Source organism: Orcinus orca, chromosome 16 (assembly GCF_937001465.1).
Source record: "Orcinus orca chromosome 16, mOrcOrc1.1, whole genome shotgun sequence".
Classification (NCBI taxonomy): Eukaryota; Metazoa; Chordata; class Mammalia; order Artiodactyla; family Delphinidae; genus Orcinus; species Orcinus orca.
This window is the reverse complement of record NC_064574.1, coordinates 52,690,248-52,716,059: the sequence shown is the minus strand read 5'-3', so window position 1 is coordinate 52,716,059 and position 25,812 is coordinate 52,690,248. Positions and strand designations below refer to the sequence as shown.

At 46.3% G+C, this 25,812-nt stretch overlaps 1 protein-coding gene and 1 long non-coding RNA gene across 6 annotated transcripts in view; one reads left to right on the top strand and one right to left on the bottom strand.

Moving 5' to 3' along the window:
• Positions 1-4,039: 4,039 nt before the first annotated feature.
• On the bottom strand, positions 4,040-19,206 carry LOC125961483 (uncharacterized). The gene is made up of 3 exons (XR_007472237.1): positions 16,740-19,206; positions 15,392-15,441; positions 4,040-7,113 (listed from the first exon to the last, which is right to left on the bottom strand). It is a non-coding gene; the product is annotated as an uncharacterized LOC125961483 (long non-coding RNA).
• A 1,953-nt stretch (positions 19,207-21,159) lies between these two features.
• The window catches only part of CREBBP (CREB binding protein), a 131,595-nt gene continuing 126,942 nt past the window's right edge, over positions 21,160-25,812 (top strand). For 4 of the 5 annotated variants that reach the window (XM_033428928.2, XM_033428930.2, XM_004270237.4 and 1 more), the window contains exon 1: positions 21,163-21,460. In XM_033428928.2, coding sequence (XP_033284819.1) covers positions 21,376-21,460 — 85 coding nt within the window. In that variant the 5' untranslated portion in view covers positions 21,163-21,375. Of the gene's footprint in view, positions 21,461-25,812 lie in introns of all 5 variants that reach the window. The other variant, XM_033428929.2, reaches the window with a different exon arrangement.

Genomic DNA, 25,812 nt, shown 5'->3' with positions numbered 1-25,812 from the left:
GATCAGGTGAGCAAAGACCACCTTAATCCTCCACTGGAGTCCCCTCCTCCTCTGCGCAGGGTTCCCTGCTACACAGCCTCTCCCACACAGAACAGGTTTTCCTAGTTCTGCGAGCCCGCTTCCTCCCAGCCCTCTCCGCTCTGTGGGCTCTGGCGCTGCTCCCGGGCATGTGCACAGGGGTCGGCCAGCAAGCTTATTTCCTGTGTGATGATTGGCAGCGCGTGGACCCGCTGGCTCTGCCCAAGGCTGTTCGTGGCAGGTGAGGATCGCCCTTTGCGACAATTCAGGGGGGGAATGCTAGTCTCTGTGCTTCCACCCCCTCCAGACTTGCGTTCGGCTCCCGGGGGTGGGGGATGGGGGTACATCCTGGGAAATACCTAGCTCAAGCCTTCCCAGTTTAGGCAACTGAAGAGCTGAATAAGAGAAGCTCTCTAGTCTTACTACGGCGCTAAGGAAAGGATGAAATGTCACTGCTTTTTAATGTAGCCCATGCCTTTAATTAAATCCCTGTTTATCAATCTTTTTGTTTGTTTGACCACCTTTCCAGCCAGTTGGGAAAGATTAAGTATTTCTAGAGGGGGGAAAATCCTGGTAAAATAGTCAAACAGAATAGAGAGAAAAATCAAATAGCTAGTTGTTTGGTCCGTGGCAATGCCAACTGTGTTACAAAGACGTGGATTTCTCCCATGTGCTGCGAGACAGGAGCTCAAAGGTGAGCCACAGGAGGAGATGTCTGTGCTGAAAAGGTCCCATCAGCGCAGCAGTGCACAGCCTGGGCAACCTTCCACTGCGCTCAGGCTCCACTTCAAAGGTCTGGCCCTGGGGGGCGCAACTCTGCCTCTTGTATTTTCAGGCAGGATCTTGTGTCCCTCGCAGCCAGACCATGTGGGTTCTCTTTGCTACAGTGGGAGGGCACCCCTAAGATCCCAACCTCCTCAGAGAAGCCATGTTTTCCTGACCACACGAGTGGTATCCACTACCTGAATTCATAGCCAAGAAGGGAGTGATAAGATCCACACGAGGGTGGGCGTCTTGGGCCCACTCATTCCTTTGCTCATCTATTCAGTGGATGTTTCATGAGATGTCGATGATAGAGAAGTGAGCAACAGTAGTTCTGATTCCGAGCCTCTGGACTGAGTCCGTGGGAAACTCTCATCCCTGTGGAATTAGGAACAGAGATGCATGTCAGCAAAGTCAGGCCCTGAGAAGGATGAGTGTTTGGTGGGGACCAAGGGACCTGGACTGGCCTCAGGGCCAGGGAAGGCCCCTGAGGATGAGATGGCTGAGCTGATCTTAGAAGGATAAGGAGGAGTTTTGGGAGTCATGGAGGTTCTAGAGAGAGCAGAGACTGGGGACCAGAGCCCCAGGGAGCACAGTGTTTTCCAGGGACTGATGGAAGGCTGGGGTGGCTGGACACAGAGAAGACCTGAGGCCACTTAGGGCTGGGCCTGACCTGCTGAGGTGGGGTCTGATTTCAGCTGGCTCCAACTGGCAGGGGTGGACCAGGCATTAACATCTGAATGCTCCCATTGCCTCCCAGACACCCCACCCCCTCCCCAGGCACTCGCTGGACTTCCCTAAATCCAGGCAATAAAGGGCATGCCTGGTCCAGAGGGAGTCTCCAGAACCCTGTTCCCCTGCCACGGCTGGGCCCCTTCTGGTTGGTCCTGCCCACGCCTTACCTACCCAGGTCCCACCTGCCCCCTTGGGTACCGGTGTGGTTGACCCCGAGTATCCTGCCCTCCCCCTGCAGCAGCGGTGACCTCATGCCTCTTAGCTGAAGATGCTGCTCCCGCCCTGGCTCTATACCCAGAAGTGGGGACACACAGGGTGCCCCATGCTCAGCCACACAAAGTGGCAGAAAACCTCAAGTCCAAGCAGCTGCATTCGGCTGCTTTCCCAGGGCACCTGTCGGGTCACACCGTTTCCTCCTGACCCCTTCATCCTCTCCATTCTCCCCAGCTCTTCCCCTCCCCTGGGCAAAGCCGGGGACATCAGAGTGCCATGATCCCCAGACCACGCTGGGCCCCTTCTCTCCTTCCAGATCCAGTGAGTCCTTCCCCACCCACCACGCCCACCCCGCACGCTGTCTGGGTGAAGGGAGACTGGGGATGTGGCTTCCCCAGATGCAGGCCAGGGGGACACACCTGGACACACCCTGCTCCATCCACACACATCCACCCCCTGGAGACAGAGCCCGAGACTCGCCTGAATGCTCTTCACCCAGCTCTCCAGCCCCGTCCGTCATTTTCACTGCATTTCCAACAATGCTGGCCTGGCCCTTAGAGCTTCCTATTCTTTCTTTCACTCAGTGTGGTCTGAGTGTCTGCTGAGTGCCAGGGCCACTCCCCTCCAGGTGCAGGGGTGAGGAGGACAGGCAGCATCCCCGTCCCCCTGGGACTGCAGTAATCAAACCCACACATAAGAGCTGAGGCCGTGGCAGTGCTGTGCCCCCCCACAGGACAGGAGTGGGAGACGGTGAAGTGAGTAGGGATTGGACTGGGCAGGAGGGCTGCATGGTCTCTTTCAGGAGATGACGTGGCAGGAACAGCCTTGTGGCTCAGCGAACAGAGATGGCCAGGGTTGGGAATAGTGTGACTGCGGCCAGCAGCAGGGGCTGGGGCTGGAGGTGGAGATTCAACATATAGATGGGTCTGCATCTTGAGAATAAGGGGAGTGATTCCTTCAAGCAGAGGAATGATGCGATCTTATCTGTAGAAGACGACTGTTTGTGGTTGGCACCAAGAGAAGCAAGGAGACCAGTTAGCATCAGGGTCCTCCATGAGCCCCTCAGCTCCCCTAGGTCCTGGAAGGAAGCGGGAACAAGCAGAGTCCTCTGCTGGTTGGCCCTGGAGGCCATGGCCATCTCACCTGCTGGAGGGTGGCCCTGTAGTCCGTCCTTATCCCTGAGCCACGCCCCTCTCAGCCCCATGCTGGGTGCCCTCCCTTCTTCCAACCTCCAGGACCTCAGAACATTCTGGCTTCTTCAGGTGGCCCCTTACTCGGTCCCTGCCCTCCTGGGGGGTGGAGAAAAGTTTGCATCACAGAGCCACATGGTCTTTGGACCTCTGCTCCTTGCAAAGGATGGCTGGCCAGGCAGATCCACATGAAAATCCAGCCAAGGGGTAAAAATCAGGGTGTTCCAGTCCCTGTACGTTACCTGGAACCAAATCAGAAAAAGATTTACTGCCTCTCAGAACACTGGCATTTCAAAATCCCTAACAAAGGCCTTCCTGGATTAAGATGATTATGATGCAGGTATGACCCGCTGTTCGAAAGTCTGGAGGTGACTCATTCCCTTTATGGAAGGATTTTCCAGAGGGTTCCTCATGAAGAAAGATGCCTCCAAAGCTTTCAAAAGGGAATTTGATTGATGTTCAAGAAGCCATTTGGCCCACAAGCCTTCAGCCAGTGTCTCTTGGGTTCTGGGCACCATTCCAGGCCCTAGAATAATCAAAGCAAAGTTCTGCTCTCCAGCAGTAGGTGGGCTTCAGGCAATAAACAAGGCAACTGGTCATTATAGCTGGTGATAAAAAGGATGAAATAAGATAATGTGGTGGACATGGCCTGGGGTGGGGCTCTAAGGAGGTGACATTGAGTGGAGCTCAAATTAATGGGGAGGGGGCAGCCTTGTGAAGGTTTGGCGGAAGAATGTTCCACGTGCAGAGGTTTGGCACGTTTGGATGGCATTTGGAATATGAGAAACTGAAGCATAATAATCAATTATACAGTGGGGGTGGGGCCTATCACAGGAGTCTTGTAGCTATGGTAACAAGTTGGGATTTTTACACTAAGGGTAAAGGGAAGCTGCTGGAGGGTTTAAAGCAAAAAGTGGTGTGAACTGATTTATAGTTTGGGCATCCCACTTGTGCTATTGTGCGGAAGGTGAACCTGGCGGGCGAGGCTGGTAGTATTGATGCAGGATTTGGATTGAACTGGATGCCAACCAATTTGTTTGATCCTCTGTATAAAAGAGAGAGCAGTCCTCCCCCAGGGTGACAGTGTCTCTGGTGGGCATGGCCAGGAGGTCTGCTGGGTGGGGGGGAGGGAAAGAAGCCAGGGACCTGCTTGAGGGCTGGCCCCTGAGTGGGCATAACCCACAGTCCAAACCTTAGCCCCACGGGGAAGGGACTGCCAAGACCGCAGAGTGGAAAGGAGCTAATCAGACTCAGCATCCATCAGGTACCTGGCATTTCGTGTCTGTTATCCCAGTGAATCCTGACAAATACTTGAGATGAGTGTATATATCTGTAATCTCCTGCTGTGTAACAAAATACCCTCAATGTACTGGCTAAAAGCACCAAACATTGATTATGTCACCATTTCCACGGGTCAGAAATTCAGGAGCAGCTTCACTAGCTGGTTCTGGCTCAGGGTCTTTCATGAGGTTGTGGTCAAGATGTTGTCCGGGGCTGCTGCCATCTGAAGGCTGGACTGGGGCAGGAGGGTCCTTTTCCATGATGGTGCCCTCATATGGCTGTTGGCTGGAGACCTCAGTCCTTCACCAGTGTGCCTCTCTTCCTGACATGGCAGCTGGCTTCCACTAGAGGGAGAGATGCAAGGGCAAGAGAGGGAGCAGGCAGGAAGCCATGGTGCCTTTTAAGACCAGGTCTCCGAGGTCATGCACCAGTACTTCTGCTTCATTTTATCAGTTGGAAGCCAGTCACTAAGTCCAGCCCACACTCAAGGGGAGGGGAACTAGGGTCCACCTCTTGAAGGGAAGAATATCAAGGGATTTGCAAACATATTTTATTTTATTATTATTTTTAAATTTATTTATTTATTTTTGGCTGCATTGGGTCTTCATTGCTGTGTGCAGGCTTTCTCTAGTTGCAGAGAGTGGAGGCTACTCTTCGTTGTGGTGCACAGGCTTCTCATTGCAGTGGCTTCTCTTGTTATGGAGCATGGGCTCTAGGCACATGGGCTTCAGTACATGGGCTCAGTAGTTGTGGCTCGCGGGCTCTAGAGTGCAGGCTCAGTAGTTGTGGCACACGGGCTTAGTTGCTCCGTGGCATGTGGGATCTTCCCAGACCAGGCATTGAACCTGTGTCCCCTGCATTGGCAGGCAAATTCTTGACCACTGCAGCACCAGGGAAGCCCTGCAGACGTATTTTAAAACCACCATAGTAGACATGTTCACTCCCGTCCCAGGTTGGGAATCTTTTTTTTCTCTTTTAATTTTTAAAAATTGAAGTATAGTTGATTTACAGTGTTGTGCCAATCTCTGCTGTACAGCAAAGTGAATCAGTTATATACATAGAGACATTCTTTTTTTAAAAATATTCTTTTCCATTATGGTTTAATCACAGGATTTTGAATATAGTTCCCTATGCTATATAGTAGAACCTTGTTGTTTATCCATCCTATATATAATAGTTTACATCTGCTAATCCCAAACTCCCAGTCCTTCCCTCTCCCCAACACCCTCCTCCTTGGCAACCACAAGTCTGTTCTCTGTGTCTGTGAGTCTGTTTCTGTTTTGTAGATAGGTTCATTTGTGCCATATTTTAGATTCCACATATAAGTGATATCATATGGTATTTGTCTTTCTCTTCTGACTTAACTTCATTTAGTATGATAATCTCTAGTTGTATCCATGTTGCTGCAATTGGCATTATTTTGTTCTGTTTTATGGCTGAGTAATATTCCATTGTATATATGTACGACATCTTCTTTATCCATTTATCTGTCAATGGACATTAAGGTTGTTTCCATGTCTTGGCTATTGTGAATAGAGCTGCTCCGAATATAGGGGTGCATGTATCTTTTTGAATTATTGTTTTGTCCGGTATATGCTCAGGAAGGGATTGCTGGATCATATGGTAATTCTATTTTTAGTTTTCTGAGGAACCTCCATACTGTTTTCTATAGTGGCTGTACCAACTTACATTCCCAGATTGGGAATCTTTAATGAACTTTCCCTGTGTCACACTACAGGAAGTGGCAGGCGTGGGATTAGAACCTAGTTTTCCAGAGCCTGAGCTCTTCCTCTGGTGCCATGCTGCCGAGGGGGACTTTTCCAGAAGTTTCTTGGACTCTGCAACTAGCTTCTGGTGGGGCCAGACCCATTAGCTCGAACTTTTGTTTCCAAAAATGTCTCAGTCCAGCCATGGGCCCAGCCTAGGCCCCAAGCTAAGATTTCCCTACTGGGGCAGGGAAACACCCAGCTTCAAACACAAGCATGAGTCCAGATGCTGCCCAGCAGCGTGGTCTGGATCAGGACTGGCTCAAGGCCGGAGAGGCCAACCCACCCAGTGGACCTCAGGTGCTCAGCAGAGTGGGGCTGGGCTCTTCCTCTTCCTTCCCTCCGTCCAGCAGTAGGAGGTGCTTGTGGAGTCTTACAAGAGCCAGAGGGCATTGCGGGGTGGGGGGGTGGGGGATGGTATGTGATAGAACTTGTTTGGTCACTCCCAGCTCTGCAATTAAGATCAGATTCACACCCCTGAGGAGCTGCCTCTCTGCAGTAATGGGACCAGATGCTCTGACTTCGGGTCAGCTGGGTCTGCCCTTGAATAAGTTTCCAAGCTTTGGGTGCTCTGTTTGTAAAATGGGAACAATGGGAATAGCATCTACTTCTCAGGGCTGTTGAGAGGATTAAACCAGATAAGGTGTGGAAAGCACTAGGCTCTGTCTTGGCACGTAGTAAGCGCTCAGTGGGCATCAGCTGTCTGAATTCATCGTCACCATTCAGAGCGGTGGCGCCACTTTGTACATGGGCAACACGGTGCTGGTCATGGGAATGTCTTTATGGGGCTGGCCTGCTCTCCATCAAGGGATGCTGTGATCCCATCAGTATCCACTCTTACTCTGATTGGCTTTCACCTTGCACTCTGAAGTCACACTGGGCAACTCAGAGCCCATGCCCTGATAGTAACCTAGGTACATACCTGTAAACCTGGAATTCCTTGCCCAAATAGCTCAAAGTCCATTTCCAGGACCATGCAGGCATCTTCTCTAGATCTGTCCTGAGGACAGAGCACACTACAAATTGTTCACAACTTTATGCCTATGGAGTAGCCCAGAAAAACACCCTTTTGTGGGAGACAGGGTTGGAGCTTGGAGTGCCCACGTGCATGCACATGAGGCCCCTCGTGGCGTGGGATGAATCAGGAGCTGGAAGAAAAAAGAGAGTGGGTGAGGGGATGTCAGCAGGGGCCAGAAATCCCCACACCTCCACGTTCTGGAGCAGAACTCCAGAGAGCCTGAGTATTTTATATTAGAACCTGGCCTTCCAGGTAGTTCTGAAGGTATGCTTGTTAAGGTAGGAGGATAGAACATATTTTACTTTTTAGTTTATTTGACTGTGTATATACACTGTTGTGTGAAATATATATATATTTCATCGTAAGGGTTGTGACGTGGTATCTTATTGTGGTTTTGATTTGCATTTCCCTAATTTCTAATGCTAGTGAGCGTCTTTTCATGTGTTTATTGGCTATTTGTATATTTTCTTTGGAGAAACGTCTTTTCCAATCCTTTGCCTATTTCTTAATTGGGTTGTCTGTTTTGTTGCTGTTGAGTTTCAGGATTTCTTTATATATTCTGGATATTAATCACTTATCAGATAAATGATTTGCACGTATTTTCTCCTAATCTGCGGGTTGCCTTTCCTCTGTTGATAGTGTTATTTATACATAAAAGTTTTGCATTTTGATGAAGTCCAATTTACCTGTTTTTTTTTTCTTTTGTTGCTTGTGCTTCTGGTGTCACATCTAAGAATATGTTTAATTCTATATGAAATTGCCAAACTGTTTTTCCAAGGTGGCTGCACCACTTTATATTCACACCAGCAATGCATGAGTCTTATTTCTCTACATCCTTGCCAACATTTGTTATTGTTTGGGTTTTTTGTTTGTTTTCTACTATAGACATCAGTAGTGGGTATGAAGTTTTATCTCATTGTGGCTTTAATTTGCATTTCCCTAATGATTAATGGTTTTGAGCATTTTTTCATATACTCACTTGTTATTTGTATATTTTCTTTGGTAAAATATTTAATTAAATCTTTTTCCCAGTTTTAATTGTACTGTTTGTCTTCTTATTTAGTTGTGAGAATTCTTTGTATATTCTGGATACAAGTTCTTTTTTATTTTCCTTTTTTTCTTTTGTTTTTATCTTATTTTATTTTTAATTTTTTAAAATTTGAATATAAGTTCTTTAACATAAATGTATTTTGGATATATTTTCTCCCAGTGTATTATCTGCCTGTCTGTCTTCTTTATGGTGTCTTTTGAAGAACAAAAGTTTGCATTTTAATGAGGTCCAATTGATCATTTTTTTCTTTTATGTATTGTGCTTTTGTTGTCATATATAAGAACTCTTTGACTAACCCAAGATCACAAACATTTTCTCCTATTTTTCTTCTAAAAATTTTATTGACTTTATACATTTTTAATTTTTTACAAATTCCTTTACTGGGTAAAATGCAACCACTTAAAATTTTAAAAAACTAAATTTATTTTAAGATACTTTGTGGTGGGGGAAGAAACGAATATAGAATGACGTGAATAAATGTTAAATCTAGGTAATGGGTGAGTAGGAAATCATTATACCTTTTGTAGGTATGGGGTTTTCTTTTTTATTATTATTTTTATTTATTTATTTATTTTTGGCTGCACCCTATCTTAGTTGCGGCATGCGGGATCTTTTTCTGTTGTGGCGCACGGGCATCTCTCTACTTGTGGTGTGCAGGTTTTCTCTCTCTAGTTGTGGTGAGAGCAGGCTTCAGGGCGTGTGGTCTCTGTAGTTGTGGCGTGCGGGCTCAGCTGCCCCGCGGCACGTGGGAATCTTAGTTCCCTGACCAGGGATCGAACCCCCATCCCCCGCAGTATAAGGCGAACTCTTCACCACTGGACCACCAGGGAAGTCCCTGGGGTTTTCTTTAATAATGCAATATATATTTTAGTATTTTAGTAGGGTGTTTGAGGGAGTGGAGCTAAACGCATATGTTTGGTTTTCCATCTTCAAATGGAAGTCTTAAGTGGATGTTCACATATTTATGATTTTTATGCCTTCCCAATGAGTTGACCCTTTAATCATTATGAAGTGTCCTCTTTTTTTCTGGTAATATTTGTATCTTGAAGTCAGTTTTATCTGATATTAATGTAACTGCTGCAGCCTATGTCCCTTTGCTTGTACGATATATCTTTTTCCATCCACTTAATTTCAACCTGTGTCTTTTTATTTAAAGTCAAGCTTTTGCAGACAGCATATAATTGGGTTTTGCTTTTTTAAAAAACCCATTCTGATCACTTTTGCCTCTTTTTAAAATTTATAAACTGTAGAATTTTTTTTCATTTTTATTTTATATTGGAGTAGACTTGATTTACAATGTTGTGTTAGTTTCAGATGTGCAGCAAAGTGATTTAGTTATACATATACATATATCTATTCTTTTTCAGATTCTTGTCTCATATAGGTTATTACAGAATACTGAGTAGAGTTCCCTGTGCTATACAGTAGGTCCTTGTTGATTATCTATTTTGTATATAGTAGTGTGTATATGTTAATCCCAACCTGCTAATTTATCCCACCCCCCTTTCCCATTTGATAACCATAAGTTTGTTTTCTACGTCTGTATGTTTCTGTTTTGTAAATAAGTTCATTTGTATCATTTTTTAGATTCTACATATGAGTGAGATCATATGATATTTGTCTTTCTCTGTCTGACTTACTTCACTTAGTATGATAATCTCTGACCACTTTTGCCTTTTAATTGGAGTGTTCAGTTCATTGACATATAATGTACTTATTTCTATGGTTGGATTTAGGTTTATCATTTTACCATTTGATTTATGTTTGCCCTTTCTATTTTTGTTCTAGTGTTTCTCCTTTCCTGCCTTTTTGGTATTAATTGAATATTTTTAGCAATATCTGTGTGCCATATTACTTCAGTAATTGCTCTAGGGATTGCAATGTGCATCCTTAATTTTTCCCAATCTATTTAAAGCTAGTCTTATGCTACTGCTCCCAAAATGTAGAAACAGGTCCATTTACTCCCTTCCCCCATCCTTTATGCTATAGTTTTTGTATATGCTATATCTTCACCCATTGTAAATTTTACAATCAAGCCAACCCTATAAATTTTGCTTCAAACATTTATATGTATTCTAATGGAATTAAGAGGAAAAATATTCTTTTATATTTGCCCATATATACCATTTTCAATGTCATTCATTTCTTCCTGAAAATTCAATTTTCCAGGAGATATAGTTTCTCTTTAGTCTGAAGATAGTCCTTTAGCATTTCTATAGAAAAGTTTTCCTGGCAATAGATTCTCTTAGTTTTATCTGAAAGTGTCTTTATTTCACCTTAAATGTCGAAGGAGATTTTCACTGGGTACAGAATTGGAGTTGATTGATATTTTTTTTCCTCTTAAAAATTTAAAGGTGTTGTTCCATTGCACTCTGGCCTCCATTGTTTCTGATGAGAAGTCAGTATCATCCAGATTCTTGTTGCCCTGTATCTATTGTGTCACTTTTCTTTGTCTGCTTTCAAGACTGTCTCTTTATCTTTGGTTTTCAGCAGTTTGAAATGCCTGGATGTAGTTTTCTTTGTGTTTATACAGCTTGGGTTTTTCCGAGTTTCTTGAATCGATGAGTATGTCACCAAATATGGGAAAGTTCCATTCATCATTTCTTCAAAAATGTTTATCTGTCCATCCTCTCTTTCCTTTCCTTCTAGGACTCCAATTGCTCATGTTAGACCATTTGATCTTGTCCCACAAGTCATTGAGGCTATTTTTCATGCTTTTTTTTTTCTCTCTCTAAGCTTCAGTTTGGGTAGTTTTATTGTCCCATCTTCTAGTTTACTGATCTTTTCTTCTACAGTGTTTGATCTGTTCTCAAGCCTATCCAATGAATTTTTAATTAAATTATATTTAGAATTTCCATTTGGTTCTTTTTATTCGTTTCTGTACCTGTCGTCTGTCCTGAGATACCCTATATCCTAAATGTCTGTGTTTATATATCTATATATACTATAAGTATCTATCTATATCTATATTTCTTTATATACATATTGTCCTTGAGAACAATTATTTTATGGACTGAATTTTGCCCCCTAATTCATATGTTAAAGCCCTAACTCCCAACTCTGACTGTGTTTAGAGATAGGACCTTTAAAGAGGTAATTAAGGTTAAATGAGGCCCTAATCCCATAGGACTGGAGTCCTTACAAGAAAAGAAAGAGACATCAGGTATGTGCATGAACAGGGAAAAGGACTTGTGAGGACACAGCAAAGATAAAGTGGCTATCTGCAAGCCAAAGAGAGAGGCTTCATGAGAAACCAACACCACTGGCACCTTGATCTTGGACTTCCAGCCTCTGGAATTGTAAGAAAATAAATTTCAATAGTAAAACCATCCAGTCTGTGGTATGTTGTTACAGCAGCCCTATATGGCCAATACAAGTTATAATAATTGCTATGGCATCCTTGTCTTCTAGTTCTAATGTCTTGTTTATTTGGGGGTCAGCCTCCATTGATTGTCTTTTCTTTTGAGAGTGGGCCACATTTTCCTATGTCTTTGTATGTCTAGTAAGATTGGTTTGTGAATGATATATTACAGAGACTCTGAATCCTGTTATCTTCCTCTGAACAGTGTTGATTTTTTTTAAGCCAGCATTTAACTTGGCTGGATCCTGTTTGCAAACTCTGTCTTCCCCATAGTGGGAAGCAGCTGAAACCTCAGGTCAGTTCCTTTAGCCTTAGCTTGGTGCCAATGCATGCATTATTTATGAGTCAGCCAAAGATTTGGGCAGTTTATACACAGAATTTGGAGCACTTCATCTCTGTTTCTGTTCTTGCCAAGTTTTCTCTCCCTCCTTTCCAGCAGCTGTGCTTGTCACAAATCATCCCCTGGTTCCTCAAACCAATAGAGCTATGAGTTTTCTATTGGAATTTTAACCATCTGGAATGGTGGTTACTGCAACCTTCCCTCAGGCTAGAACCCATAAAAATGTGAAATATCTAATGCAGTTCCATTCTTTCAAGGGTTGATGCCCCTCCAGTATTGTTTTTGGTTTCCTTCCAGGGCCTTTAAGTAGGTGCTTTTTTTAATGTTTGGTCCAGAATTTTCAGTAGTGATCTGCAGAAGGGTTGATCCAATAGGAGCTCCTTGCGCATATCTGAATAGAAGCCCTAAGTATCACTGGAATCAATACAAGTGTCTCTACTTCACTCTCTCTGCCTTAGTCTTAAGCCACCATAGCACCAAGACTAAAGCTGTAACTTCCACACTAGTTTCTCCTAATACTTTATCCCCAATAAGCTCATTCTCCACATGCTTAGAACACTTCCATGCGTTGACCTTGGGTCCCCTGTCCCTGCTCTACACACTTCCTGGGATATTTCATCCACTTCTGTATTCAGTTGCCATCTCTTTGTTGATAACTCCTGAATGTGCACATCCAGCCCAGAGTATATCCTATGTATGCAGCTTCCTGCTGGATGTGTCCTTTTATTGATGTCAAAGGATCCTTTAACTTATTATGCCCTAAACTGACATCATTATTTCCCTTCTCAAAACTAGTTTTCTGGGCTTCCCTGGTGGCGCAGTGGTTGAGAGTCCGCTTGCCAATGCAGGGGACATGGGTTCGTGCCCCGGGAGGATCCCACGTGCTGCGGAGCCAGCTTGCTGAGCCTGTGCGTCCGGAGCCTGTGCTCTGCAATGGGAGAAGCCACAGCAGTGAGAGGCCCGCGTACCGCAAAAAAAAACAACAACAAAAAAACTAGTTTTCTTGTGTCCCCGATCATAATGAATATCTCCACCATCCACTCATTTTCCCAAATAAGAGATCTGGGAGCCATTCTTGATCCCCCCTACTTCCATGCTTAATCTCCAAAATCTCTTGGTATTTATCTCCTTAACTTCTCTCAAAACTGCCCATGAAAAAACAAACAAACAAACAAAAAAAAAACTGCCCATGTTTCTCCATCTTCATTTCCACTGTTCCCATAGTTTCTAGCCTGGGTTGTTAGCAATTGTCTCCTAATTGGCCTTCCTTCTTCTCTTGTCCCTCCCATCCCTTCTATGCCCAGTGGCCAGAATGACATTTTGGTGATACTAGGTTCCCTTTCTTTTCCATAAACATTTTTTACACAGCTTATGAGTTCCTTTTTTTTTTTTTTTTTGCGGCACGTGGGCCTCTCACTGTTGTGGACTCTCCTGTTGCAGAGCACAGGCTCCAGACATGCAGGCTCACAGGCCCAGCCGCTCCGCGGCATGTGGGATCTTCCCGGACCAGGGGCACGAACCCGTGTCCCCTGCACTGGCAGGCGGACTCAACCACTGCGCCACCAGGGAAGCCCATCACCTTATTTTAAATTGCACCTGTCCCACATTGACACTCTGGATCATCCTTAACCTATCTTATTAATTTTCTGCATAGTGTTTATCACCTTCTAACATATGCTGTAGAATTTAATCATTAATTATATTCATCTTCTCTCTCTGCCTACTAGAATGTAAGGTCTGTGAGGGCAAGGACCTTTGATTTGTTTGCTGTTGTATTCCAACTACAGTGCCTGGCACATAATAATTGGTCAATGAGTACTTATGGAATGAATGAATAAACCTACCAAGAACATTATTTTTACTCAGGTTGGTAACAAGACATAGATGCATCTATCACTGTTTAAATTCAACATTATTCTGAAAGACCTAACTGGCAGTGTATAACAAGATAAATAAATGGAAGTTATGAGTATTGGACAGGAGAAACAAAATTTCATTGTTTTCATTTCATGTGATCTGATGGCCTAAATAGAAAATCCAAAAGACGCTAGAGAAAAATTATTAGTGTGATTAGAACTAGTAAATAAGTAATTGGCAAATTTGTTGAATCAGCCAAAGATATGCAGGACTTTATGGAAAAAGTTATAAAACTTTGCAAGACAGAAGAAAATTTAAGGACTTTCCTGGTGGTCCAGTGGTTAAGAATCTGCCTTCCAATGCAGGGGACATGGGTTTGATCCCTGGTCGGGGAACTAAGATCCCACATGCCGTGGGGCAACTAAGCCCATGCGCTGCAACTACTGAGCCCACGTGCCACAACTAGAGAGCCCACGCAGGGCAACTACTGACCCTGCATGCTCTGGAGCCCATGTGCCACAACTAGAGAGCAGCCTGTGTGCTGCAACAAGAGCCTGCACTCTTCAACAAAAGATCCTGCATGCTGCAACTAAGACCCAACACAGCCAAAAATAAATAAATAAATATATTTTTTTAATGACAGAAGAGGGCTTCCCTGGTGGCACAGTGGTTAAGAGTCTGCCTGCCAATGCAGGGGACGCGGGTTCGTGCCCTGGTCCGGGAAGATCCCATATGCTGCAGAGCGGCTAGGCCCGTGAACCATGGCCGCTGAGCCTGCGCGTCCAGAGCCTGTGCTCCGTAACGGGAGAGGCCACAACAGTGAGAGGCCCGCGTACCGCAAAAAAAAAAAAAAATGACAGAAGAAAATTTAAATAAATGAAGCATGTCTGTGGATGGAAAGACTCAATATTTCAATATTTGAGAAACTTTTTATTCTGAAAATTTCAAAATACACAAAAGTATACAGAATCATATAATGAATTCTCAAGTGCCCATCACTCAACCTTCATAACTGTCAATTCCTGGCCAATCTTGTTTCATCTCTTTTCCCATCTACTCCTCCCAGGCATCCTATTATTCTACCTACAAATATTTCAGCCTATCCCTCTAAAATATAAGGACTATTTAAAAATATATAATCACAGTATCATTATCACACACAAAAATGTAACATTAATTTCTTAATATCATTTCATGCCAGTCAGTGTTTCAATTTCCAGTTGTTTCATTATTTTAACTTGTTGGAATCAGGGTTGTTATGTTTCTTAAGTACCCTTATATTCAGGATCTCCCTTCATCTACTTTATGTTTTTTTCTTTGAAATTTATTTGTTAAAAAAGTCCAAGTTGCGTTTCCTGCAGAGCTTCCCAGAATTTGGATTTTGCAGATTACATCCCATAGTGTTGGAATGACATGTTCCTCTGGAAGACTCACTATATTTTAAATGGCAATTCTCCTCAAATTAATCCACACATTCAGTGCAGTTTCAATAAAAAATCCAATTTTTTTTATGGTCCTGGAAAAACTTACCTTAAAATTCATCTAGAAGAGTAAAGGGCTAAGCATAGTCAAGACAGCTTTGAAAAGGAAGAGGGGGTGGTGGAACTCTCCTTACTAGATATCTCTAAATTTGAAACACTGTAATAGAGGTGGGGGAACCTTTCAGTTGACCCTTAAAAAGCTCAGGAGGTTAGGGGTGCCCCCTATAAAAGAGACCTTAGAGAGCTCCCTCATCCCTTCCACTATGTGTGGACACAGAGAGAAGACAGCCGTCTATGAATCAGGAAGCATGCACTCACCAGACACCAAATCTGCTGGCACCTTGATCTTGGACTTCCAGCCTGCAGAACTGTAAGAAAGAAATTTCTGTTGTTTATAAATCATCCAGTCTATGGTATTTTGTTTTAGCAGCCTGAACAGAGTAAGGAGTAAGACAGAGCAGGGTCTTGAGACATTTGTACACTCAACATTATTCATAATAGCCAAAAGGTGGAAGCAACTTAGACATCCATCAATGGATGAAGGGATAAACAAACTGCAGCATATAAATACAATGGATTATTATTCAGCCTTAAAAAGGAAAGAATTTCTGACATGCGCTACAACACAGATGAAGCTTGGAGTAGAACAGTGGTTGCCAGGGGCTGGGAAGAGCAGGGAATAGTGAGTTATTGTTTAATGAATACAGTTTCAATTTGGCAGGATGAAAAACTTGTATGCACATGTCATATTTAGGTCAACCATATTAATTTGTTGGGGGGTGGGGATCAAAAACAGTCAAGTATTGGCAATTCCACTTGGTTTGACTTAGTAAAAATAAACATCTTACATGGTAACCATATACACCAAGGAAAGTGGTGACTTTGGGGGAGAGGGGCAGGAAATGGGGGCTTTAGCTCTGTCTCTGACATGTGATTCCTTAAATAAATAAGTAAAATAAAGGTCTGAAGCTGATATGGCAAAATGTTAACGTTGTCTACCTTAACAATATAGACACAAGTGTCTCTACATTACTTTCTGGAACTGGTTTGAAAATTTTTCATGAATAAAAATAAAAATCGTGCCTGGGAGAAGAGAAGTGAGTCGGGCCAGTGTAGACAACTGGGTCAAGCAGCTTGACTGGGAATGGAGGAGATGGGGCAGGATCAGGGTTGACCGTTTATTGAGGAGAAGCAGCCCCGGGGTGGGGGTGGGGACTTCAATGGTGGCGCAGTGGTTAAAAATCTGCTTGACAATGCAGGGGACACAGGTTTGATCCCTGGTCCGGGGAAGATCCCACATGCCACGGTGCAACTAAGCCCATGTGCCACAACTACTAGGCCCAACTGCCACAACTACTGAAGCCCACGTGCCTAGAGCCCGTGCTCTGCAACAAGAGAAGCCACTGCAATGAGAAGCCCATGCACCGTAAGGAAGAGTAGCCCCCGCTCGCCACAACTAGAGAAAGCATGTGCGCAGCAACAAAGACCCAACGCAGCCAAAAATAAATAAATAAATAAATTAATTAATTAAAAAACAAAACAAAACAAACAAAAAGAAGCCCTTGGGGGTAGGGGGGAGATTAAAGGTTCAGGAAAGGGGACAGTGGGAAGTTACCCTGAGGTCCCCAAGAAGAGAGTTGGGAGCCATTCCCAGGAAGCAGAGCACCTGAGGCAGAGCTGGAGTGGAGACAAGGTTGCGGCTTCTGTTTGGGGCCCGCTGAGCATGAATGTCCACTGGGGTCCGAGGCAGGAGCCTGAGCTGCACATTCCTCAATTCTCCCCCATCAACGTCCTCTCTTTCCAGTTCAGTCTGTGACTCTGGGTCTCTGTTTTCTTTCTGCTGAGTTCATCCCTCAGCCCCCACCTGGGAAATCCCAATCACATCAAATCCAACCCTGCCCTGCCCCTCCCCCCAGAAGCTTTCACTTGGTGCCACCACGCAGATCCCTTTTTCGCTCTCCCAACTGGTCCTGACTTGTGTCCTTCTGCTGGGAGCACCAGCCTCCCTCTGTCTTTCCTTGTCTCTCTTACTTCTTCCCAAACCGACATGTTAAGAACCAGTTTGATTGACAGAGAGTTCCTGTACCATACAATTCACCCAAAGTGTAGATTTCAATGGTTTTCAGCTCAGAGTTGTGAATCTTCATCACCATTAATTTTGGAACATTTTCATCTCCCCAAACAGAAACCTCATAACCTTTGGCGACCATCCACTGTCTCCCCCTCTCCCCAGCCCCCTGAAACCACTAATCTACTTTCTGTCTCCATGGATTTGCCTATTCTGGACATTTCATATAAGTGGAATCATACAATATATGGTCTTTAGTGACTGTCTTCTTTCACTAAACATCGTATTTTCAAGGTTCATCCATGTTGTAGCTGTGTCAGTGCTTTATTCCTTGTCTGGCTGAATAATATTCCATTGTGTGGCTATAACACATTGTATTTATCCATTCAGCAGTTGATGGATTCAAATGGACTTTTCTCAGGAAATCTCTCCTGATTTATTTCTACCTAATCCTCCTCTCCCGGGCCCGAAGCATTCTGTAAATGGGGATTCCTTGGTGACACGGCCTCTGAGAATGGAGAGAGCAGGAGGCAACCTTATGTTTGCAACCTAGCAGAGCCCCTTAGTGGCTGAGTGACTGGCCCTCCTTGGGGCCTTATTTCCTCCTTAATAAAATGTGGACAATGATATTTCCTTCCAGGATTGTGGGAAGTCCTGATCCAAGTGGAGCATGTGGCAGAGTGGCCTGGCATACAGAAGGCACTCAATAGTGCTGGGTCCCTTTTGTCTGTGTCGACCTTGATCCCAAGCTAAGGGTGGGCAGACAGGAACCATACTTCCTTCCTTGCTATTCTGCTGTCGATGTCTGAGTGCGGTGTTCTTTGACGGGAGTCAGACTAAGGAGAGAAGACATAGAAAGGAAAGAAAAAGCAGATATCAAGAAACACCAGAGGAATGTAATAAAAGGATACAAATGAGATAGAAAAAGGTCTGTAGAGCAGGTATGTTTCAGGGTTGAGCGTGGTGAGGTAGGAAGAACATGGGGTTTGAAGGTTTGAAGACCTGTGTTTCAGCCCCAGCCCTGACACATCCAGGTCACTTACCTCTGGGTTACAGGGACGGGTGCCCTCAATTTCCCCCTCTGGGGGTGAGGGGGTGGTATGAGCTCATGGGCCCACTGTTGTGTAAACCATTTACCCAGGGACTCTGAAGGCCAGATGGTGTCCCTACTGATCCAAGCAGGTCCTGGCTGTGGCCTCTCAGTGACCTGACACGTTGTCCCCTCTGTGGGTGAGTGGCCTGGAGCTGCCTCAGGCTGGAGCCCATCCTTCTCGGTGTCCTGGAGGCCTCTAGGACTCAGGGGAACCTGACAGTGTTCATTCATTCATCAAATTTTACAAACCTACCTCTTGCAGGGCACTGTACTATGACTAAGACCTGGCTCTTGCCCTCAAGGGGCCCACAGACTTGGGGTGAGAGGGACACACAAGGCACATTCAGATATAGGATGCCACTGGCCTTGTGTTACTCTGTGACTCTAAACACCTTCTGCCTTCTTGTGCAAATTGCCTTCCTGAATGTTTCTGTTTCTGATTTCCAGGCCTTGCTCTTTGGCCTCGTCAAATATATAGAGATTTCTTTCTTTATTCTTTGCCCAAGAGATTAGTACAGTGGCAGTGCCCTCAGGAGATTCTCAGGGGATATTTGATGGATAAATAAAGACATGAAGGATGAAAAATGAAAGTGTGTGGTATGCCTTCACAGAAGTATGCCCACAAGTGCTGTGGGAGCCCAAAACTGAGCTGGGGGGGCTTCCTGGAGTAGGTGATGTTTGAACTGGGTCTTGGGATTAGAGTTTGCCAGGTATATGTATTCTCAGCGCAGGGAACAGCATTTGCAAAAATATAAAAAGGTCAGAATGGTAAGAACTTCCTAGTGGCTGCGTGGGTGTTGGGGAGTGAGGGTGGAGTGAAGAATGGAAAGTGGAAGGGAGGGATGGGGGGGCAGTCAAGATTTTGAACAATATAAAGAGAAGAAAGTAGAAAGATCACTCAGTCTTGACACTTGAAGACAATCACTTTTTTGCATATATATATTTGTTTAAAACAACTATACATATGTTCTTTTTTCCCCCAGACCATATATATATATATATATATATATATATATATATATATATATATGGGCTTTTTTTTTTCTATGTGTAGGAGCTATTTGTTTCAAGCAGAGTTCTTTCTCTGTTTTTCCAAGAAGTTAACTCTGATGCTGCGTGGGGAGAAATACAGTTTGCAAGGGACACTGAAGTGGGAAGCTGCCATCGTAGCCACTTGGGAGATGCGAGACGCCTCTGGGGCAGTGGGATGGGGACGAAGAGCGGTTTGTCCAGGTAAAGGACCTGGGAAGGCAGGTTGCTTGGTGGGTGGGAGAGAGGGAGAAGTCGGTGCTGTTTCACAGGATTCTAGCTTAGGAAACAGGTTGCTGGTGATACCTTTCGGATAAGGACTTCGGATGAAGCGCTGGCAAGTTGTGAGAAGCAGATAAGGAGCTGAGATATGTGAACACCTTAGATTTTTGTGGAACTGTCCTGCGGGGAGTGGCCACGCGGGCTGGTCTCCCTGGGACCCCACACCTGTCTGGAACACCTGTGGGGTCCTGGTAGTTGTCCTGGGGTGGGGGTGGGGGGCGCGCCCCGGTCGTCGAGGCCCTAAGCCCTAATGTAATGGGACCTTCTGGGCCGGGCGCAGGCTGAGCGCGTCCGTCTGGGAGGCAGCGCTCACCAACTCCCGATGCAGGTGACCCCATCTCATCGGGCTGGGGAACAGGGGCTCAGGAGTCTTGCGCCCCCCTCACTTCACGTGGGGGAGTTCGAATTCCGGCCCTGCCACTTCCTGCCTCAGTTTCCCCATCTGCACCCGCTCGCAGGCGGACCCGAGAGCAGTATGTAACCTGCAGAGGCCACGACACATCGATGGCATCCGGAGAGGGGAAGTGGCCAGGCCTGGTCGCGGAGGAGGGTCGCGGGGCAGGGGCGTGAGGAGCCGGGACCTGGCAGAGTCGCCCTGCGGAACAGGCGGGCCCGGCCGGCGCCGACTCCGCGCCTGGGGGCCCGGCTCGCGACCAGGTCGTAGCCAGAGCCCTCGCCGCCCAGTCACCGTCAGAACAAAAGTGGCGGCGATGCCCGGCGCTCGGCGTCCCGCAGGCCCGGCCCCCGCCAGGCAGCCCAGCAGCCCCGCCACCCGGCGGCACGACGCACAGCGACCGCATCTTCGGCCCTTTCCGTCCGAGCGTGCTCGGCTCTTTCCGCTGCGGCAGGCGCAGGTGGAGGGGGCGGGGCGGGGGCCGTGCGTGGTGACGCCTCGGGGGGGGTGACGCACCGGCGTGCCCCGCCCCCTCCCCCTCCCCGTTCAGGCTCTGGAAAGAGAAGAAAAAAAACTTTCTTTTTTTTTTAATTGAGGAATCAACAGCCGCCATCTTGTCGCGGACCCGACCGGGGCTTCGAGCGCGATCTACTCGGCCCCGCCGGTCCCGGGCCCCACAACCGCCCGCGCACCCCGCTCCGCCCGGCCGGCCCGCTCCGCCCGGTCCTCGGCGCCCGGTCCGGCGGCCCCGCTCGCCTCTCGGCTCGGCCTCCCGGAGCCGCGGCGGCGGCGGCGGCGGCGGCGGCGGCAGCGGCGGCGGCGGCGGCGGCGGCGGCGGAACGGGGGGTGGGGGGGCCGCGGCGGCGGCGGCCCCGCTTCGCGCATTGTTTTTCCTCACGGCGGCGGCGGCGGTGGGCCGCGGGCGGGGAGCGGAGCCCGGAGCCCCCCGGTCGTCGGGCCGCGAGCGAATTAATTAAGTGGGGCGCGGGGGGGGAGCGAGGCGGAGGCGCGGCGGCGGCACCATGTTCCCGGGTACTGCCTGAGCCGCCCGGCCGGGCGCCGTCGCTGCCAGCCGGGCCCGGGGGCACCGCCGGGCCGCCGGGGCGCCCCCGCCGCGGAGTGTCGCGCTCGGGAGGCGGGCAGGGGATGAGGGGGCCGCGGCCGGCGGCGGCGGCGGCGGCGGCGGCGGCGGCGGCCGGGGGCGGGCGGTGAGCGCTGCGGGGCGCTGTTGCTGTGGCTGAGATTTGGCCGCCGCCTCCCCCACCCGGCCCTGCGCCCTCCCTCTCCCTCGGCGCTCGCTCGCGGCTCGCGGCTCGCGCGGCTCGCGGCTCGCTCCTCTCCCCTCGCAGCCGGTCGGGGCTGGCGCCGACCCCCGCCCCGGAGCCCTCTCCGACCCCGCGGCCCGCGCTCGGGGCTGTTTTCGCGAGCAGGTGAAAATGGCCGAAAACTTGCTGGACGGACCGCCCAACCCCAAACGAGCCAAACTCAGCTCGCCAGGCTTCTCGGCGAATGACAGCACAGGTGAGGAGGGGGCCGGGCCGGGGGTAGGGGCCCTGGGGGGTCGCTGTCAGCCCCACCTGGAGGTGAGTGCCCCTGGGGGACCCGAACTCAGCGGAGGACCGCGCAGCCCCTTCCCCGGGACCCGCGCCGCAGAGGGGGAAGTTTGTCGGAAGACTGTTATGGGGCCCGAGTAGGGCAACACATGCCCGGGTGCGCTCGGATCGCCCGGAGTTGGTGAACCCTCCTCGCGTGGAGACCGAGTGGTACTTCCAGCGAGAAAAAGTAAAGTGGAGCGTGTCTATTCTGCGTGGTGATTCCGTACCCCTCCCTCTGCCGCCGTGTGTCGACACACGCGTGGCTGTCTGGAGGGATGTCAGCGGAGGGTAGGTTTGCTGGTGAGAAAAGAAAATAGTGCAGCCGAAAGGGGACCCGAAGTGTTTTCTGAATTGGTAACACATTCACAAGGCTGCGACCAGAAGACACTCCTAGCAGCAGCCAGCCTGTGAGTTACGACTTAGAAGTTACTTGGAATGTGCTTATTGGGAAAATGCTTAGTAGTTATTTTGAAAACTCTTGTTGCTGGTCACCTAAGTCATTACATTTTTCACAACCCCAAACTTCGTTAGCAAGATGTCATGAAAGTTGCTGTGGAGTGTTTAATTTCACTTGTATGACTTCGGAAGAAAGTTAAATAGCAGATTCATCTGAGCTGCAGTCTCCAAGGGCGCTTGTGTTGTTTTTACCGTGTAGATATATATTAAAAAATTATGTTCAGGAATGTAGGAATTACATTTTTTCCCAAAAAATTTTTTATCAGGGTACTGAATAAATCATTCTTTTAAGCAGCTTCCTTGGAAACTTCCTTAGGTAATCATGTCAGTTACTTAAGAGAAGTATTTTAGTTTTCTGTTCATTTAATAATGCTAGCTTCTTCTGGGCTGGTTCACGGTAGCATTATGAACTAGTTGTATTTCCTCTTTCAGAACTCTCCTTTGCAGTAAAATAAAAACTTGTGCGCTGCTGTGAATGATTTGATTCCCAGCGCAGCTTGCGTTTCTCCACTACGGTCTTGAGTAGCAGCATCTGAAAATCAGTTTATAATGAATGGGTCCAAATTGAATTATATTGCTGCAGCAATGCCTTCAGATTTGCAGTAGACACAGCTGTTCAGCTTGTGCAAATATTTCTGGGACTGACCGCTAGTGTTTTTATACTAGTGGTCTAAAAATCTATTTCTACTGTTGAAACAAAACTTGAATTTTGTGGCTTCAGTTTTAATACAATTCCTAGACTGTTAGTTAAAGTAGAAGTGAGGGAAACAATTTTTTTTAAAAACAAATCAGTCATGAGAAGATTCTTGTCTGGTTGAAATAAATTTGTTAAACAGTGGGGAGGAATCAGTAAGTCTCACGCTATATAAGTCACTAATAATACTCTTTCTAAAAACTGATAAGGAGTTGAGTTTGATGTTAATTTTGTAAAATTGGCTTATCTGAAGTGAGAAATGTGGGAACAACCAAGATTTAAATACTCTGATTTTACTGCCTGAAAAAAACTTATGATTTTACTGCAGAATAGATCTCCTTTGCTTCATTAATCTTGGCATGTTTGAGTGAAAAATCTTTAATCATATGAAACATAGATCGTACCAGACAAGTTCAGCCTTGAAGCTTGTCCTTTGAAACTGGTAACTTTTGAATGGCTTTGCAGCTTTTCTGTTGTTGAATGAGGTTATTGTAGATTTTGTTTTATGAAGAAGGACAAATTAGTAACATGACACGTAACAAAAAGGCTTGTCCCACTATATACTTTCAGCTGTTTCCAAGATGGTGCCCAAAGGATTGGCTTTTGGGTAGTTCTGTTATTGGACGGTCACATATTTACTTAATGTGCTGCTAATCACAACAAAGTTTATCAGAAAGGATTTTCTATTCTTGACCACTTTTTTCCCCTTTTCCAATTTTGATCCTTGTAAGACATTGGGGCTCTTTTATAAATGTGGAACAAAAAAGTCAGTTTTTAACAGTTCTGTTTAAATAATCCAAAGAATAAGTTCACCATCATATTTATGTTGGGTCCTTGGTTGCACATCATCACCATCACATTATTGTGAGAGGGTCCGTTAGCGTGGTAGGCCACAGAAGGGGTCATCATTGAGCATATTAAAAAAGGTAAAACCTTGTCTCCTATAACTACTAGTCTAAAACAGAGATCTTAAGGATGTATATTAAAGCCAATAAAGAACTAAAGCAATTACATTACACTAGTCAAAGGAGTGAAAGCCTTTGGTTAGGTGGAAAAGTGGGGAGAGACCTGGGAATAACATTCTTGAGAGAGACAGCGTCATTTTAGTGAGGGGAGGTGTGTTTTTGGCTTCTAGGATAAAATTGGGCCAGGCAGAGCAAGGTATGTTCCATGCTCATGTGGTAAAATTTGAGGGAGGGGAGCTCTGCATGGGAAGAGCTGAAGGGTTAGGAGGAGAAGGAGGCGGCCTTGGTGGCCTGAGAAACAAGAGTGACTTGGACTGTCACGATGCAGTGCATTTCTCTGGGGACTGGCCTGTGGAGCCATCAGTGTCAGCTGAGTCCCGGGGCGGGTGTGCGGGAGGGGCAGAATAGTACACCTGATGCTGGGGCGCTTACCAGCCAGGATGCTGCCTGCAGGGCGCTTGTATGTGTGTACACTCCAGTAAGGTAAGGCAGTTACCAGCCAGGATGCTGCCTGCAGGGGGAGTGTGTATGTGCATGCACTCGAGTGAGGTAAGGCGGCATGTCTGATAAATGTCATTGCCACCAGAGACAGATGGGAGAGATCAGTGCAGGCTGGGGAGGTCAGGGAAGGTTTCTGAGGAGAGCATGCAGAGCTGATGCAGAAATAGGGAATGTACCCCAAAGGAAGGTAACAAGAGGAAGAAGGAAAAGCAGTACTTTTCACCCAACCCCAACCTTTCTTCTGGAGTGGCACAGAATTTGATGGTATCAGATGTTGTTGAAGAAGCATTTTCTTGTTTTACATTGAAGGTGTAAACGCTTTTTTACAAATGTCATCTTCCTTTACTTGGCACCCTTTATGAGAAGTAGGATTTTGTGTTACCAGTGTGTGTTTTGGAAACTTTTTTATTTAATATATCCAAATTAAACCAGCATATTAGTGTCTTTCAGCAGCAGGGATTCATGATTTAACAGCGCGGAACAAATAAATATCTAGGCAAGCAGTAGACCTTTTTTGGTCAGCTTTATTGAAGCCAAATTTATGTTCAACAGATATACTATAAAAAAGTTTTGTAGGACTGCCTTTTGAAAGTTGAACACAGGTATGTTTCATCCTGTGCTGTATAAATGTCCCTAAGCAGTTGTGGTTACATTTTATACTGTGAATCCCTTTAAGTGCAAGAGAAAACTATATTTAAAGAAACTTGGTGTAAATACTGTTACCAACCGAAATACCTTTTACGGCAAAATGGTGACCTTTTAGGTTTACATATCGGAGTGCTTTTCTCCCCATCATCTCAGTTTGGTCCTCACAGCAACCTGTGAGGCAGGAAGGGAAGATACTGTTCCTGCCAATTCCAGTTGAGGAACCAGACTTAAGAGAGGTGATCTGCCCAAAATAACATAAAGGGTAAAAACCAGAATCAAACCTAGATCGTTAAAGTAAATCGATAAATTCATCTTATAAATCTACATCGATAAACATGGAATTTACTTCAATCATGGACCTGGGAGACTACAGTACTTAGCAAGTTTCAGTAGCATAACGCCAGCAAGTGAATTAAGTCCCTGTAGGGAAAGTTTGTCAGCAGCTAAGTTTCAGTAGCATAACTCCAGCAAGTGAATTAAGTCCCTGTAGGGAAGGTTTGTCAGCAGCTATGGAACAGGAGAGTGTTCTTCCTATTAGGGGCCTGGGGTAGGAGCTCCCCCCTCCCTCTCATTCTGGTGCAGCAGGGTGTTATTCAAGGCCTATACTGGTCTTAACGTTCTTGTTTATTGCAGTGGGTAATTGAGGACCAGTTAGGTTATTTCATCTCGTTACTAAGTTCTGGCTAACTAGGAAATGTGAGTTTTTGTAGAGACTTCTAGGGCTTTTCATGACTTGCTTAGCTTTTACTTAGTAGGAGAGTAGGGATTTTTGAATAACTGTGAGAGCGGTGAGAACAGTGGCCTCATTTGAAGTTCCTTGGGGATGGCAGGTAAGTATGAATCCCACCAAGGGAGCCTTCACAGTAGAGCAAAAGATTGAGAATCACTGCTGTTTAAAGCTTGAATTTGATTCTGTAATTCTCAAACATAATTGAGAATGGCTTGTAAAGGGACTTAGGCTTAATCCTACTATTGGAAGTTGATGCTTACATTGTTAGCCTGTATTTTTACAAC